The 13,884-nt window shown below is 38.3% G+C and overlaps 1 protein-coding gene across 2 annotated transcripts; it reads left to right on the top strand.

Moving 5' to 3' along the window:
- Positions 1–354: 354 nt before the first annotated feature.
- RB195_020265 (uncharacterized protein) lies at positions 355–13,417 on the top strand (the record flags this gene model as incomplete). 2 transcript variants are annotated; one of them, XM_064188491.1, is made up of 12 exons in its annotated part: positions 355–449; positions 3,378–3,532; positions 5,079–5,238; positions 7,720–7,837; positions 8,042–8,134; positions 8,249–8,383; positions 9,624–9,728; positions 10,353–10,432; positions 10,579–10,684; positions 11,999–12,079; positions 12,710–12,813; positions 13,354–13,417. In XM_064188491.1, 12 exons carry the CDS (start codon positions 355–357, stop codon positions 13,415–13,417), a joined length of 1,296 nt encoding a protein of 431 aa, XP_064044373.1. The 2 variants fall into 2 exon arrangements, with proteins under 2 accessions (XP_064044373.1, XP_064044372.1); XM_064188492.1 differs by lacking the exon at positions 3,378–3,532 and having other exon boundaries at positions 355–445.
- Positions 13,418–13,884: the final 467 nt, after the last annotated feature.

The raw sequence follows: 13,884 nt of genomic DNA, 5'->3' as shown, positions 1-13,884 counted from the left end.
CACTGAAATAAGTAAGAAGTAAACTACTTGCTCAATCTTAACTTTCCGTGAGAAAGGTAATAATCATCGTAGCTAAGCCACTTGCATGTATGTAACTCTGATTTCCTCAGAATTTTCAATTTTTATCTTAATTAGGACAAATTGATGACCATTTCCTCACGTACATCTCTCAATTTTGAGAATTCAGTAAATTATGCATGTATTCGATTGAATGATCTCCGACTGAATGATCGCCGCCATTCAGTTGAATGGTCTCCAACTGATTGTGATTTACGCAACGGATCCACGTATCTACATATGTACATATAATGCTTCTCTATTCACTATAAATCCTTACTTTTATATTTTCAGAACATGAATTACAGTGAAAATGAACCGATTGTCCTTGAGGAAGAGGATTACGATTGGTGGGAAGAACATTGTGCAATTATTCCACCGGAACAGAGTAGGTAAGTGATGAAGAAATGGTTTTATAAATAAAAATGAAGCTTTTTTCTTGTTATTCTATATATTACAATTCTGTTGTACTAGAAAAATTCTAACTGAGAAAATATAAACTATGAGTGTGTGTGTCCGTGGTAAAAGAATAGTTCGAATTTGAGGAAACGAAAATACACTAAAAATTAAAAAAAAAATTAAAGAATTAAATTTTAAAAAATACACTAAAAATTACACTAAAAATTTACCTGACGGACTATAACTTTTTGGTAGCTTTTTGATTGAATGAGGGTAAAAAATGCGTGGTAAATTTTCTAGAAACAATTTTCTGACATTTCTGCACTGCACAAAACTTTAAGATTTCTAGAAGTGGTGGATTGTTCGATTCGGGGTTTGTCCTTATCATAACTGTCCTAGGTTTACGGAAAAGTGTTATAAATTAGGTTTCGTCCCAAAGATTACTGTATCGTGATCAATAATTATTAGTAACGCTATTTAATATATGTAATGTTATGATTTGTCGAACGAAACTGAAGTACCAAGTGACCGAAGGTACTTATGTTTGCTTGGACGACCGCCACACGTCCTCGGTAATTCATGCATTTCCGTGACTCCGCTAATCATGCACTTTTCCTCATTTTTTCTGTGCTCCCAGTTGAAGACGTGTGCATTCCCGTCAAAACAATTATTTAACACATTTTACATCGATTTTATTACTGCGCTACGTTGATTTGTTTTTCCCCTGAGGACTTGCTATAAGTTCAAACCTTAAATTGCTGTAAGTAAATTTTCTAATTCATTCGGAGAAAAAAAAATTTCTGGCATGTTTCGTTTCAAAGAGCGAACACAATTATCCATGAAAAAGGGGCACTGTTCCTTAATGTCAAATCCATTTAACTTAATTGGTAGACAAATAAGCAAAGACATTAAATAGTTGTAAGGGCAGTTAGGACATTTCAATCTCAATTCTTTGCACGTGTCACATGTTTTGTGGAAAAATTCCAGGTTGAAGGATGGAGTTCAATGATAAGATTTAGCAATTTTTGTTCCTTTCTTACTTTTTAGTAGATCCACACTGTCTTGTGGTAATTTACTGTGAGCATACCATCTGATTAGTCTTATTCGCTTCGGCTCAATGTTCTATATAAGCTTTTTTCCCTTTTTTTTTGATGAGAATTCTCCGAAAATGTACGTTATTCAAGTCTCGCAACTTGGAACACTTCAATCAGAGGAAGGAAATTCGAAAAAAAGCGATTCTGAAGCGGAGTGTAAATAAAAAATAAATAAAAAGAAACAAGCAATAGTAAATACAACAGAGAAGGGGTTACGGTAGGCAATAACCAAACAGTGACTCTACATGAAAAATAGACAAAGCGTTTTAGAAGGAAATGGAGCAGAAAAGTAGTAATTTTTGTTTTTGTTGCCTTTTTTGTACTAACACAAAATTGAATGTGGATTTCCTCTCTCAGTTAATAAGTTTCACTCAATTTTTGATTGGCTACATAAGTGTAGCATCAGCGGTTCAAAAGTATCTTCTGAGTCAGGCATAATGGAACATTTTAGGACACATTCTGGATTTTTTTTTTGTAATCATCGAGTGAAAATATCTAATCATATCTAAAATCAACTCCTGGGAGATCTGTTGGAGCTATATTTAAAATCAGGATATATTTCATCTGCACAAACAGGGAAGAAACTGAAAATGAGATCATTACATAGCAAAGAAGCATGTTTCGTAAGTGTGTGGTTTCATCAAAGGTCCTAGGCGCTGAGGATGCTCAGTAGGAAGTCAAGCAAATATTCTAGTATTTCTTTAATATTATTAATAATAAATAATATTGATGAATAATAATAAATAAATATTAATGTATAGGTAATAATGTATTAATTAATTAATTTTACCAAATGGTCTTAATAATAAATTTATGTGACCGGTATTTGAATTAAAATTATATTAATTTAAAATTATGTGTGTCTTCTATTATCAATATTGTTATTCATTATTATCGTTATTACTATGATTATTTATAATTTTTTACTCCCTAGTAGGTCAGAAACAGAACCCCTTATCATTTTCAAAGCGATCGAAGAGGAACATCTAGCTAGGTTAACGGAAGAACGGCAAAACTAATAAAATTAAAACGTTGAGGAGTAATTGGCGAAATATTCCATATCACTCTCGCTATTTCCCTATCCCTACTGTTTTAGTGCTGTCGCCTTTTACGATTACCGCATGTCCCTGAAATAAAAGTTAATGATTCCTCAAAGCAATGTTTAGAAACCTAACGTTTCTTTCTAGTCTTGAAAATTTCAGCTATTCTTGAAAATTCTTGAAAATTCTGATTTACAAATTTTTTCATTGATGTTGTGACTAAATTCTTCTGTTTCTTTGTGTTATGAGCATCCGGACATAGCTTATATGCAGTTGAAGTAATACCTCTAAATTTTTTGAAAGATTGATAAAATTGAAAATTTGAAAAGAATTATTAATACTGAAATTGTAAATATGAATATTTCAAAGCGACTGACGGAAAAAAAAGAAGGTCAAGGGTGGATTGCGTAGAAAGTGTTTAGAGGTTCAAAAAATTTTTCGCGGATTTTTTCAACTTATTTGCAATGAGCATAAATTTCTCCGTTTTATTATTGTTAGCATGACTTTCTATGAATTGTTCTTCTGGAAAAGGTACTGTAGCTGGCAGTGGTACCGTCTAGTCATGGATTCAAATTAGATGCTACGAACAGTTTCGGACGGAGAAGATCCCCCTGTATGAGAGTTAGAAAAAACACTTTCTTCAATGAACTTTGGAACACAAATTTAAAATCAATTGAAAAATTCATATAATTAAAATCAATTGAAAAGAGAATCAATTAAAATTTTACGCTATAAAAATTTGATTGTATATGTATCGTAACCACAAAGTTATAATAATCGTCTTCAGGTTATTTCTTGTTGGTGTGGCCGGTGCAATCATCGCTTCAATCTCCGTTGTGTTCAATATGTTTCTGTTCTGTATATTGGTTCGAAACAGGCGTTATCGATCGTCAAGTTTGATCTACTTAACGTTTCTCGCTTTAGCGGATACGTTTCTGTCAGGTTCGTAGTAGGGTCTGCCTGTCTTCCTGCCCCCGGACGACGGAGACTTCTTAGTGTTTTTATTAGCGTTTTCTACTAGGTACTGTGCGATTTATATCAGACGATTAAATAATTTCTTCTTTGATAAACACTGCAATGTTTACTGAACGCGTTTATGAGTTTTTTCATCCAACTTGAGACCGAGTGACGCATTTGCTTACTCGTATTTACTCGGGCAAAAACTAATGGGAGGTGACAAGGGAGGAGAGCGCGCGAGTAGGTACGATGGAAGCTCAACCTCGAACATCGCATGACGTTTATTCATTAGGGAGGAAGGGCAGGGATCAGTGCTCTAAGAACTCTAAAACATGGACAGAAAGCAATCCATTGGGATGGGAATTTATGTCGTTACTCCGAACATAAATGGTTGTCCGAAGTTTTGAAATGATTCTGTGAAATTCCGGTCTGAAATTAGTCGGCATTTTTCGTTCCTTGCGCATTATTTTGTTTTCTACCACTGGCGTTTCATGTGGTGACTCCGAACATAGGTGTTTATTCTGAATTCTGAGGTGATCTTGAGAGTTCCCATTCAATACTGATACTGGTCAGCATTTTTTTGTCTTTAAACAATATTTTTATTTCTATCGCATGTGCTCTTTTGTTGTTCGATCATCACTGCAGGATAGGTATAAATAAAATAGAAAAATTCGATGAAATGAATCTTTAAGAAATAAAACCACTATTAAATGCGTCATACACCTCTTACTCCACGATGTTCCTATGAACTAAAAATGACGTTGCACTGATTCCCGTTGTCTTTTCTACCTTATACAAAACATGGGAACTAGTTTCCCACTGTTAGTAGCTTTAAATAGGGAGAAATTCATCCAGAATACTCTTTTTATATTTTGCTTATTCACATCCACCCGCACACAGGAAAGGAAGGAAACATATTTTGTCTGAGTCAGGACAAAAAAATAACAGCGGAAAAAACTGCACTCAGTTTATTTTCGGTGGAATATGGTCCAATCCTCTCTCCTCCTCTCCATCCTCTTCCATTATCTAACTTATGTAAGTTCCATAGGATACGTAAGTTTCAAATCCCTAGTTCCATCGTCCCTATATCTTTTGGAATCTGACAATCGTTCATGTTGGGGAAAACCCACAAATTTTGTATTTCCGTCTATTGGTTGTCTTTTTCACCCAAGCGACGTCCCAAACGACGGCTGAAATCCTTCTGCTTTGAAAAATATAACAGTCCTCGAGGGAGAAATTGTTGGCTGAGATTGAAGTGAAATTCGGTGCTGATGCGTAAGCGGCTGCGTTCGAAGCGGCGCGGTGAAGCGTAACGGGTGCGAAGATAGGACCATTGGTGGCTTGACTTCGACTGGAACGTTGAGTGGTGCTAGCGAGGGTCCCACCTCGATCCGAACCTTTACGTTTCACCGCACCGCTTCGAACCCATCCGCTTGCGCAGCTGCACCGAGCTCTGGAACTTTGACCCATATCTAGTAGGTTTAAGGTTATTGGGGATTTCCCAGGATGTGCACAACTCGTTTGATTTCAGCAGCATATATCCTCTTGTTCCCTGTAAATCTCTACATGGATTATTTCGCTTCCGATTTTTTGGCAGCCGCATGGTGGTCGTATATGCGAATAATCATCACCACATCGCATGTGTTCATCTCAGCATCGGCATTTCTCATCGTTGCAGCTGCGTTTGAAAGGTGACGGATGTTTCAGGATATTTTGTGGATTTAGTTCAATGGATATACGTGATACAGTAGATGACGTGCACAAATGAAAGTAAATTCAGAAGTGTATGTTGGAGGTGAACAGGTGATAACATTTTTGTTGGACTAACTGTATATTTAACTAGTAATCGTATCAAATATAGCCGTAAAGTAGTCTGAGCCCAAAATATTTCGAACAAGTTAGGTCAGTTTTGAAACTAGCGGCAACGTAAGGGTTTTCTCTTGGTTAATCTCTTATTTCATGAGAAATGGAGCCGCTTGTTCGAGATATCGAGATATCCGTCTGAATGTTTGAAAACCAAACCACTAGCACTGGGTACTTTTTAGGATAATAGGGGCATGGAGTCAGCTTATTTTGATCGTTAAAACTCTCGTGTTTCACTGATTTTCCTGATTTTGTTATCAATACACACGCACGGGGAGGGTATGGCGCAGTTGATTAGAAGTCTGTTGTAGCCACACAGTTGAGGGTTCGAGATCGCCCTAGTGCAAACCAAGCCTTTCATTACTCCGGGGTCGATAAATTGGTACCAGACTTGTCTGGGAGGATAAAAACACCAGATTTCATCATCGGCTGGCCCCCGCAAGTCATTGTATAGGCCAGTTACACGTTCGTAAACCTCAGACGATTTTGAGGTGAGGTGAATGTGGGGACGCATCCCAAGCGGATTGATATCCCACTGACCTTAACCTTTTATCTTTTATACACATAGGCGTACTACATTGAGGCAGTGAGAATCTGGGATCGGTCGGTCGTGTCTGTGGGTTTTGCTGATTTCGACGCGATCTAAGGAGATTTTTCAAAACTTGCACTTCATTCAAAGAGAAATGAAACAGAAACCAATTGGTGTACCTCCCGATTCCTTCGTTGCTGCATAAAAATTATCTATGTTGTCAAAGAACCTTTCCCGAGAATTTTCTCCTGAAGAGTCCAGAGTTACGTTACTATTCAGTTTATGTTCAGTAGATTCTAGCATTGTCTTGCAGAAAAAAAATATAATAAATCCTGACTTTATCCTATACTTTAAAGAAGACGTAGTATGAAAGTATAGTACAATAATTAAGAAGGGGAGACTAAAATGAAAAGTTCTTTGAGTACACGTTATGTACGTTTTTATACGTTTTCTTATTCACTCACTTAAGTCTTAAAAATCTTGATCTCTTGATCTGTCTTGATCTACTGCTAGTGAACTTGGCACTAGCGGTAGATCAAAATCAGAACGCTTTCGTTGGACCAGTTGTTCTGTTTCAAATGTTGATGGACACTAAGTACTCTAACGTTAACTTTTAAATACCCAAATTGTCATTAGAAAATAAATACAGTATCAGATAATAGAAGTAAAAACGGGGGAACGGAAACTAACCATCACTCAACAGGAAGACAATGCTCGAATTATGGTGTGCTTGTTTTCTATTTTTTTTTCTTTCTAGTTTTTCTAGATGCTTTCTTCCTGAACGTAATGTATTTAGATTAGACGGAAATACAAAAGGAAATTAAAGCATCGCTCAGGATTACCATAAAACCTTTCCAATTTTTTCTATAAAATAGCAGAGATGGGGATTTCTTAAACGATTTATAACGGTCGGCTTAGGATCCATTCTGTTGAGTTCCGGGATTTCGCGGGAGAAAAGAAGAAGCAAAAAAAAAACAGACGTATTATTTGATGTATGTTCGCTTCATCAACGCGACGCACATCCTCGTCTGTTCGCCACACATTCTCTCTTCCCTCTGCAACGCCTCAACCGAAAACGCTTTGGAGATATTCGATTGCAAGGATAATTTTGCCGAAATGTTGAAAGAAAAAATTCAGCAGCAAAATACAATGAGTTCTGCATGACTGTTACCCGAAGGGTGTTCTTGTAGCCGAGTAGAAACGACCTGGACATCACTGCAGTTGCGTAAGCGGCTGCGCTCGAAGTGGAGCGTAGCGACTGGGATCAAGCCAGGACCATCGCTAGCTAAACTTGGACTGAAACGATGAATGGTGCTACCCAAATGTCCCACACGGAATCCAACCTCTGCGCTGTATCGCCACGCTTCGAGCGCGCCTGTTTACGAAACAACTGTGAGCTTAAGGTCGTTTTGACCCAACTGTATCAGATCCAGGAGGGAATTTTGTAAATTTCTCGTACTCATGTGTTGCGGTGAGCAGAACAAATCGAATGTCATCTCCCGTTCAAGCTTATTGTTCACGAGCGTAGGCCTCCTCAATCCATCGACGACAGCTCGATTTTTTCCGTATCTAGCGTGATCCGCCTATGTTCCCATTCCCCTAGTCCAGCATGTGTGTAATAAATATTATTCAAAGATAATAAATTCACTAAGTACAAAAAACGTTTAAAAAATTGGGAAATCATGGAAAATAACTGTTGGAAAGTGTGCGGCTCAGCGGTGAGTCCCGCTGTCATCGAAGGTTAATGCAAATGAAATCACTGGAAAATCACTTTTTCCAGATATATAACTATATCGAAAATCCGAAATCAGTTTGCACGACATCATCGTCTTGTTATTTCTGCAATGGCCTTGGTATTTGCGATGATAGCAAAGCTACCAATGTTCTTCGAAGTTCAAGTGAGTTAGTAGTTTATTTACTCTTTTTAAGGTTATTGTAAGCAGTGTATTTGATTTAGCTCTTTCACTATATCGTTCGTGGTTCATTAGTTTTTTATATTTTTAAGTTAATTTGTTATTTACCACTATAATATTTATTTATAATTTATTTATTTATTATTTTTATTATTGATTTTCATCTATTTCATATTTTTTCATACATAGGTCGTTCCGAACGGAAATTGTACGGGTGTCACATCGTTGACAGCCATAGTGAGTGAATTCAGTGAGACAGAACCATATAAGAGCTGTTACAAGGTCAGGACCATTTTTTTAAAATCACTATTTCCTTTTTTTTCTTCTAACTATTCTATACTTTTTATTCTTTCTTAATGAGTAATCATAACTACCGAAAATGGAATTTTATTTCAGTTCTGGTTTCGCAGCATTATCACCATAGTGTTACCATTCATTTTATGCTTTTATCTGAATTTCGGCATTATTCGACGTCTTCGAAAACAACATCAAGGAGCCAAACTCTTCCGATTTGCAACTTCCGAGCATCGTGTTAGTCGAAAATTCCTCTTGTTCTTGTTAGGGCTGGATGTAGCTCACTGCCTGAAGTGAATTCACGGATAACTTTGTGGAGAAGTGTGCGACCTACTAAACGATGAAATGAATGTGTGAATAGGATTTTTTGGGTCAATGGGGCACAGCTACGGAGACGCTTAGTTAATACAGAGGGTGCTAACGCTCATTATCTAGTTGAGTATTCGTCTCCATAATGAGAGTCGGTGATTCGAATGTTAAATAAGAGAAGACAAGGGAAGGGCAAAAGCAGAAGCACTGCCAGTAATTAGATTTTAGAAAAGAAACTATTGGAAGCTTTTTAGGGTTTTTATGGATATAGAAACGTTTTAGACATTGGGACCTTTCTGTATAATGGTTAGTATCAATTTTAAATAGTTTGATGAGATGAAGGTTAAAGGATAAATCCAAGGTAAAGCACACGACATGAATAAACCCCTCCTTCTATCAGCGATCCGCCATCCCCTTTGACTTCAATTCAGAATCGTTTGAGGACTTGCGGAAGTGAAAATATGTGTAAGATCAGTAATTTTTCATTGTCCTAGAAAAGTCATTTATCAACTGATCGACTCTGCAGAGGTGAAGGGCTTGATTGGCGCTAGCACCCGAACCATTAATTGTGCAGCCACAGCCAAAGCTCTTACTTACCGTGCTACACAAGTCCTAATTACTAACATAACAAAATAATGTTCAATGGAACTTGGGAAAATTTGAAAAAAGAACGGCACCCTAACTGCTAATGGTTTTTGATCATCTCGCACCGTTAATGCAATGCTGTAGAGGTTGATATTGAAGGTCTTTTCCATTTGACAAAGGTGATCTTGATGCTACCTTAGCAGAAACGGGTATTCCTAGAGTTCTAAGAAGCACTCCTTGTTTGAAAGAGTCTAGAACAATTTGGTTGAAGGCATCACTCCACGAATCTGGGATGGTACGAGTATCAGGTGGGTTATGTCTGTAGGAGTCGTGGATTGTGGTGAGGAGGGTGATTCCGTCCACTTCTTCCTAATTCCCGTAAATAAAACGGCCCGGAAAGAAGAAATCAGCGGGATCGCTCCGGTTTCTGCAATTTACGATCCCGTGTAGTCTTTGACCATCGAGAATCCATATCACGTCAGATTCGTGGGAAGGCCTTTAAATGCGATGATTCTATTCAAAGGAGAATGGTTCTGTACTAAGTACTTATGATGACAGGAAAGGTAATCTTGTCCTCTTTCAGAGAAATATCCGATCAGCAACTCTAATGTTGGTTTTTGTGACGTGCACCTACCTCGGCTCAAATCTGCTCAACGTCATTGTCTACACATGGGAGCTCATCGATAAGGTGAGAGTTATCGATCGATGAGTGTAGGCAATCAGCTGACAATCGCTAGCAGAAGCTTAATATCCCGAACCAACACGCATTCCCTGAAGAGTGCAAGTGTGAATAAATGTGATTGCTAGTATCTATTTGGTCTTCTCCCTCATTTCTCGTCAGAATGCCAGAACTCAGTTCATTCGCTTTGTTAAATATTTTCAAGGAGAGTTGGAATATTTACTGTTGTTTCAATATCTTTTACTTTCAATTTTACGATGTCTGGAAGAAAAAGATCTTCCTATGCGTTGAATGAATTAAGGCACACGCAAAGTGCAGAACGTATGCGAGGTGACCGTTTCTCTGGATAAACAAAGTTATGGATGGGGAATCATGCATAGGATGAAATGAGAAGGATTACCCATCAAGCTGATCAATTATTACTGATCATTTCTAATTTATTTCTTTAGAGTCGAATCCAGACCAGTTTCATAGATCCAGAATTTCGTGGAATTCATTACGGCTCTCCTAACAAAGGAGCGATTCCCCCACTTCCATACTTCTTTCTTGATGAGACATAAAATTACCGTTGAATCCCTATTATACGTAAATTAATTTCTGATCTAAGACTTCTCCAGAAATTATCCTTTGCAGCCCTCTTTGATGTCGGATGAGCTACGACCATTCTATACGCTGTCTTCAGATCTTGTATCGCTTTTCACAGTACTTGCGAGGTACTTATTTCATTAGTTTCTTTTTTCAACCTGTTCTATTTTACTTTTCATTGTTATTCTATTAAAATACTAACCTAGCAAAAGAACTCAATTGTTGGAAACATCAGGGAAAAAGTCGTATTTTTGGCTGTATAAATCACTTCCAGCGCATGCCGTTTACCGATTTATATTGCATGCAATGCAAGAATTCGTTGCGAAGTCTTGGATGCGCTCAACAACTGCGTTCTGTTTAGAGCTGGAAAGGATGAGAAGGTTTGCTGTTTATTCTGCTGTTCTTCTGTGATGTAAACCTTGGTCAGCTTGACTCCCGTTGTTCTGTGAAGTGATCGAGCGGGAGCCTGTAATTTTTCCATTTTTCCCGTCAGCGTGCAGGGTCACCCAGTGGGTTGAGAGGGTCGCGTCGTCTCGTCTCGCTCAGTCCGATGACGTCGTATTTAACCTTCTTAGCTTGAATAATAAGATATTTGACGATCGAGTCCGTTGCCACTCTGAATGCGTTATGAGTACGGAGATCGCCATCTTACTCCTTTTTGGTTTTGGTAACCTAGATGACTCTGTAAACCCGTCCTTCGAGGCGCTACCGTAGCAAGAGATTCTTTCTTATTACTGCAACTTGCATATAATTTTAAAGCCCATGGGCAGGTCGTCGGCCTCTATTCCCATGAGTTTTTGGGAGAACGCTGCGTGGAGAAGTGGTACTTATTTACTGGAGGCGACTTCAGGCGTCTCCCTTGCGCCTCCCAGTCACTTTATTGCAGGGTTTTGGCCAAATTGACCGGACATTAGGACGTTAAGAGTCAGTCCTAGCATAGCAGAAACAGGAAGTCCGTCCCTTGAATCCACCCACGTCTCGGGGTACGTCCCATTTGGCTTTCGGTACTTGTCGGGGTTAGCCGATGTGTCAAATCAGTGTTTTTGTCCTCCCAGACAAGTGTGGTACCAATTTATCGTTCCCGGAGAGATGAAAGGGTTTGCGAGCCCTAAGATGGATTCGAATCTCCGATCGATCGTGCAGATAGTTGAACCTCTAGCCGACTGCGTTAGCCTCGCTCTAACAAAGCTGAAACAGGTAATCCGTCCCTTGAATCCACCCGCGTCTCAAGGTAGGCACGTTTTTTCTCCGCAATTAGCCCTCTATCCGCCACTTGTGGAAGCGCTACGTAGCCTCTGGCTGTGATCCTTCTAGTGAGGGAGATCAGCAGATTACGAAAACATGATAAATAGTCATGCAGCAATCACTACATCAATCAGGAATTTAGATTATCTTTGCGCTACTTAGTATATTTCATTAACTCTCCTTTTCGTGCAGTAACTTTGACAGGATAGAAAAACTGACCATTTTCATAGGTTTGACCCAATCAGTGAACAAAAGAAAACGTGCTTGGACGGTCGAAGATAGTCATGCTTGGTGGAATAATTTCGTTAAAGAAAAAAGGGTTGAGCGAGAAACACTTCTTTTCGCTTGACAATAGGAACCAAAAGAATACCGAAATTATCACAATAGTATCTTTCTAGAAACTTTCACGCCTACTGAATTGTTGAAAAGGTGTGCATGTATTTTTTCAGATCAAATCTCCAAAAAACCTAAGAAGTCGCGCAACTACTGTGCGCTATTGTGATACTGGATGTGGTTTTATGGTCTACGAGGTGAACTATATCTGTTTTCGTTTCACTTCGACACTCTCTTTAACCCGCTCATTCGTTCTCGACAATTGTTTCTTTTTTCTTATAATCATGGTTTAATTTGCGGTGATTCTTCGCCGATTTTTTAATGTCTTGCAGGATAAAAATAACGAAGAAGCTACTCTGGTATGTGAACGAAATGTGTGTCTTGTCACATTTTTCCCCAAAGTTTTCGTAGTCGTTGGTGCTAATGTATGTGCTGACAGTCGCGACGCGTTTATAGACATGTACTCTTCTTCTGTGCCTCAAATCGACGCGTTGCGGCTGCTCGGGCAAACATAAGCGCGGCTCTCTAGATTCTTTTTCCGTAGCTTTTTCACTATCATACATTGAATAGATGCTCAGTGTTAAATGTAGAAATTCTTCGGATGAGGGTGTGATATAGAAGTGTGGGAGACTGCGCAGTGAAACAGTAGTAGACATTGTTGACGTATTCCCTCCGTTGTGGTTACCCTATCCTGCAAAAATTTTGTTCAGCAAAACCTCGATCGTATGGATTCAATCCAGCATAGTCGCTTTTCTAATCCTTACCTAGTGTTTACGGCCATTTTCGTGATAAGATTTTTATCTGAGAGTAATTTTCTTTGCTTACAGCCATTGAACAAGAAAGGAGAGGCAAGAATGCGTAGTGTTGGCACAGGACTGGATCGAATCGTCCTCTCGGTGGCTATGGGCAGCATGGGGACAACGGGAAATAGGTGCGCATTTTATGATGCGAATCCAGGAGATTTCTATTGGACAAGTTACAGCATTAAAAAAAAACAAAAGATTTACTATGTATTTACAACATTTTATATATACATGTTATATATATATAATTTTTTGTTGAGTGAAGTTTTATCGTGGGCTATCTAAAAATAAATATCTCGTCTTATTTCAACTCCGTGATACCTAAAACACCTGGAATATGCGCAATTATATGCCTACAACACGTCAAATACATATCTAAATTATATTTAAGTTGGTATAATTAATTAATTGCGTAATAACGATTTGGAAATGAGCACTTTAGTTGTCCAAGATCTCTTAAAATGATAAATAATGAGAAAATGATATATGATAAATTGTGTAAAATAGATAGTGTAGCGAGTAGACAACGTAAGCGTGTTTAGTAAAAGTATTTGAATTTTTGGGAATGCTTTGCAGTCGCTCGATGGAGCATAAGTGTTAGAGATGTAAAAAATCGCAGTAATGTTGCTCAATTATCATGTCACATAATGGAGCGCACCTCTTTTCAGGAGTTTGACAGTGCCTTCATTCGACGTTACAAAGCAGTTACTTGAGGAAAATCACGAAAGCTAATTCTACTATTCAAGGATCTTATAACTAATAACTTTTGAGTACGAGTTTATGCAAAGATCTCTATTGTTTCCTGAATAAAGATTTTCATATTTTCCCTTGTTTATTTACTTAGGTACTTAGATGGTCTATCTTCATTGGATGTACGAACCTCCGCATCTTCTCCTATCATTTCGCTCCTCGCCATTGTTATCCAAGATGTCCTCAAACTTCATGAGTGACGTTGACAATGTCTTTGAGCCGTATTCAGCCGAGCTCTCAGCTGGCCCATTCGTGCAGCTAGCACATCACCCCATTTTGTTGGCGGTCTACCTGGAGGGTGTTCAGCATTTCTTGGGATCCAATCTAGCGTTCTTTTAGTCCATCTATCGTCGATTCTTTCCATAATTTGACCGGCTCATCTATGCTTTGCTTTCGATAAGTATTCCACTGGATCACGAAGACAGGACATTCCTCTTAATTCGGAGCTA

This window comes from Necator americanus, chromosome II, assembly GCF_031761385.1.
Source record: "Necator americanus strain Aroian chromosome II, whole genome shotgun sequence".
Classification (NCBI taxonomy): domain Eukaryota; kingdom Metazoa; phylum Nematoda; class Chromadorea; order Rhabditida; family Ancylostomatidae; genus Necator; species Necator americanus.
The sequence above is the reverse complement of the archived record's forward strand: the minus strand, read 5'-3'. Positions and strand labels throughout refer to the sequence as shown.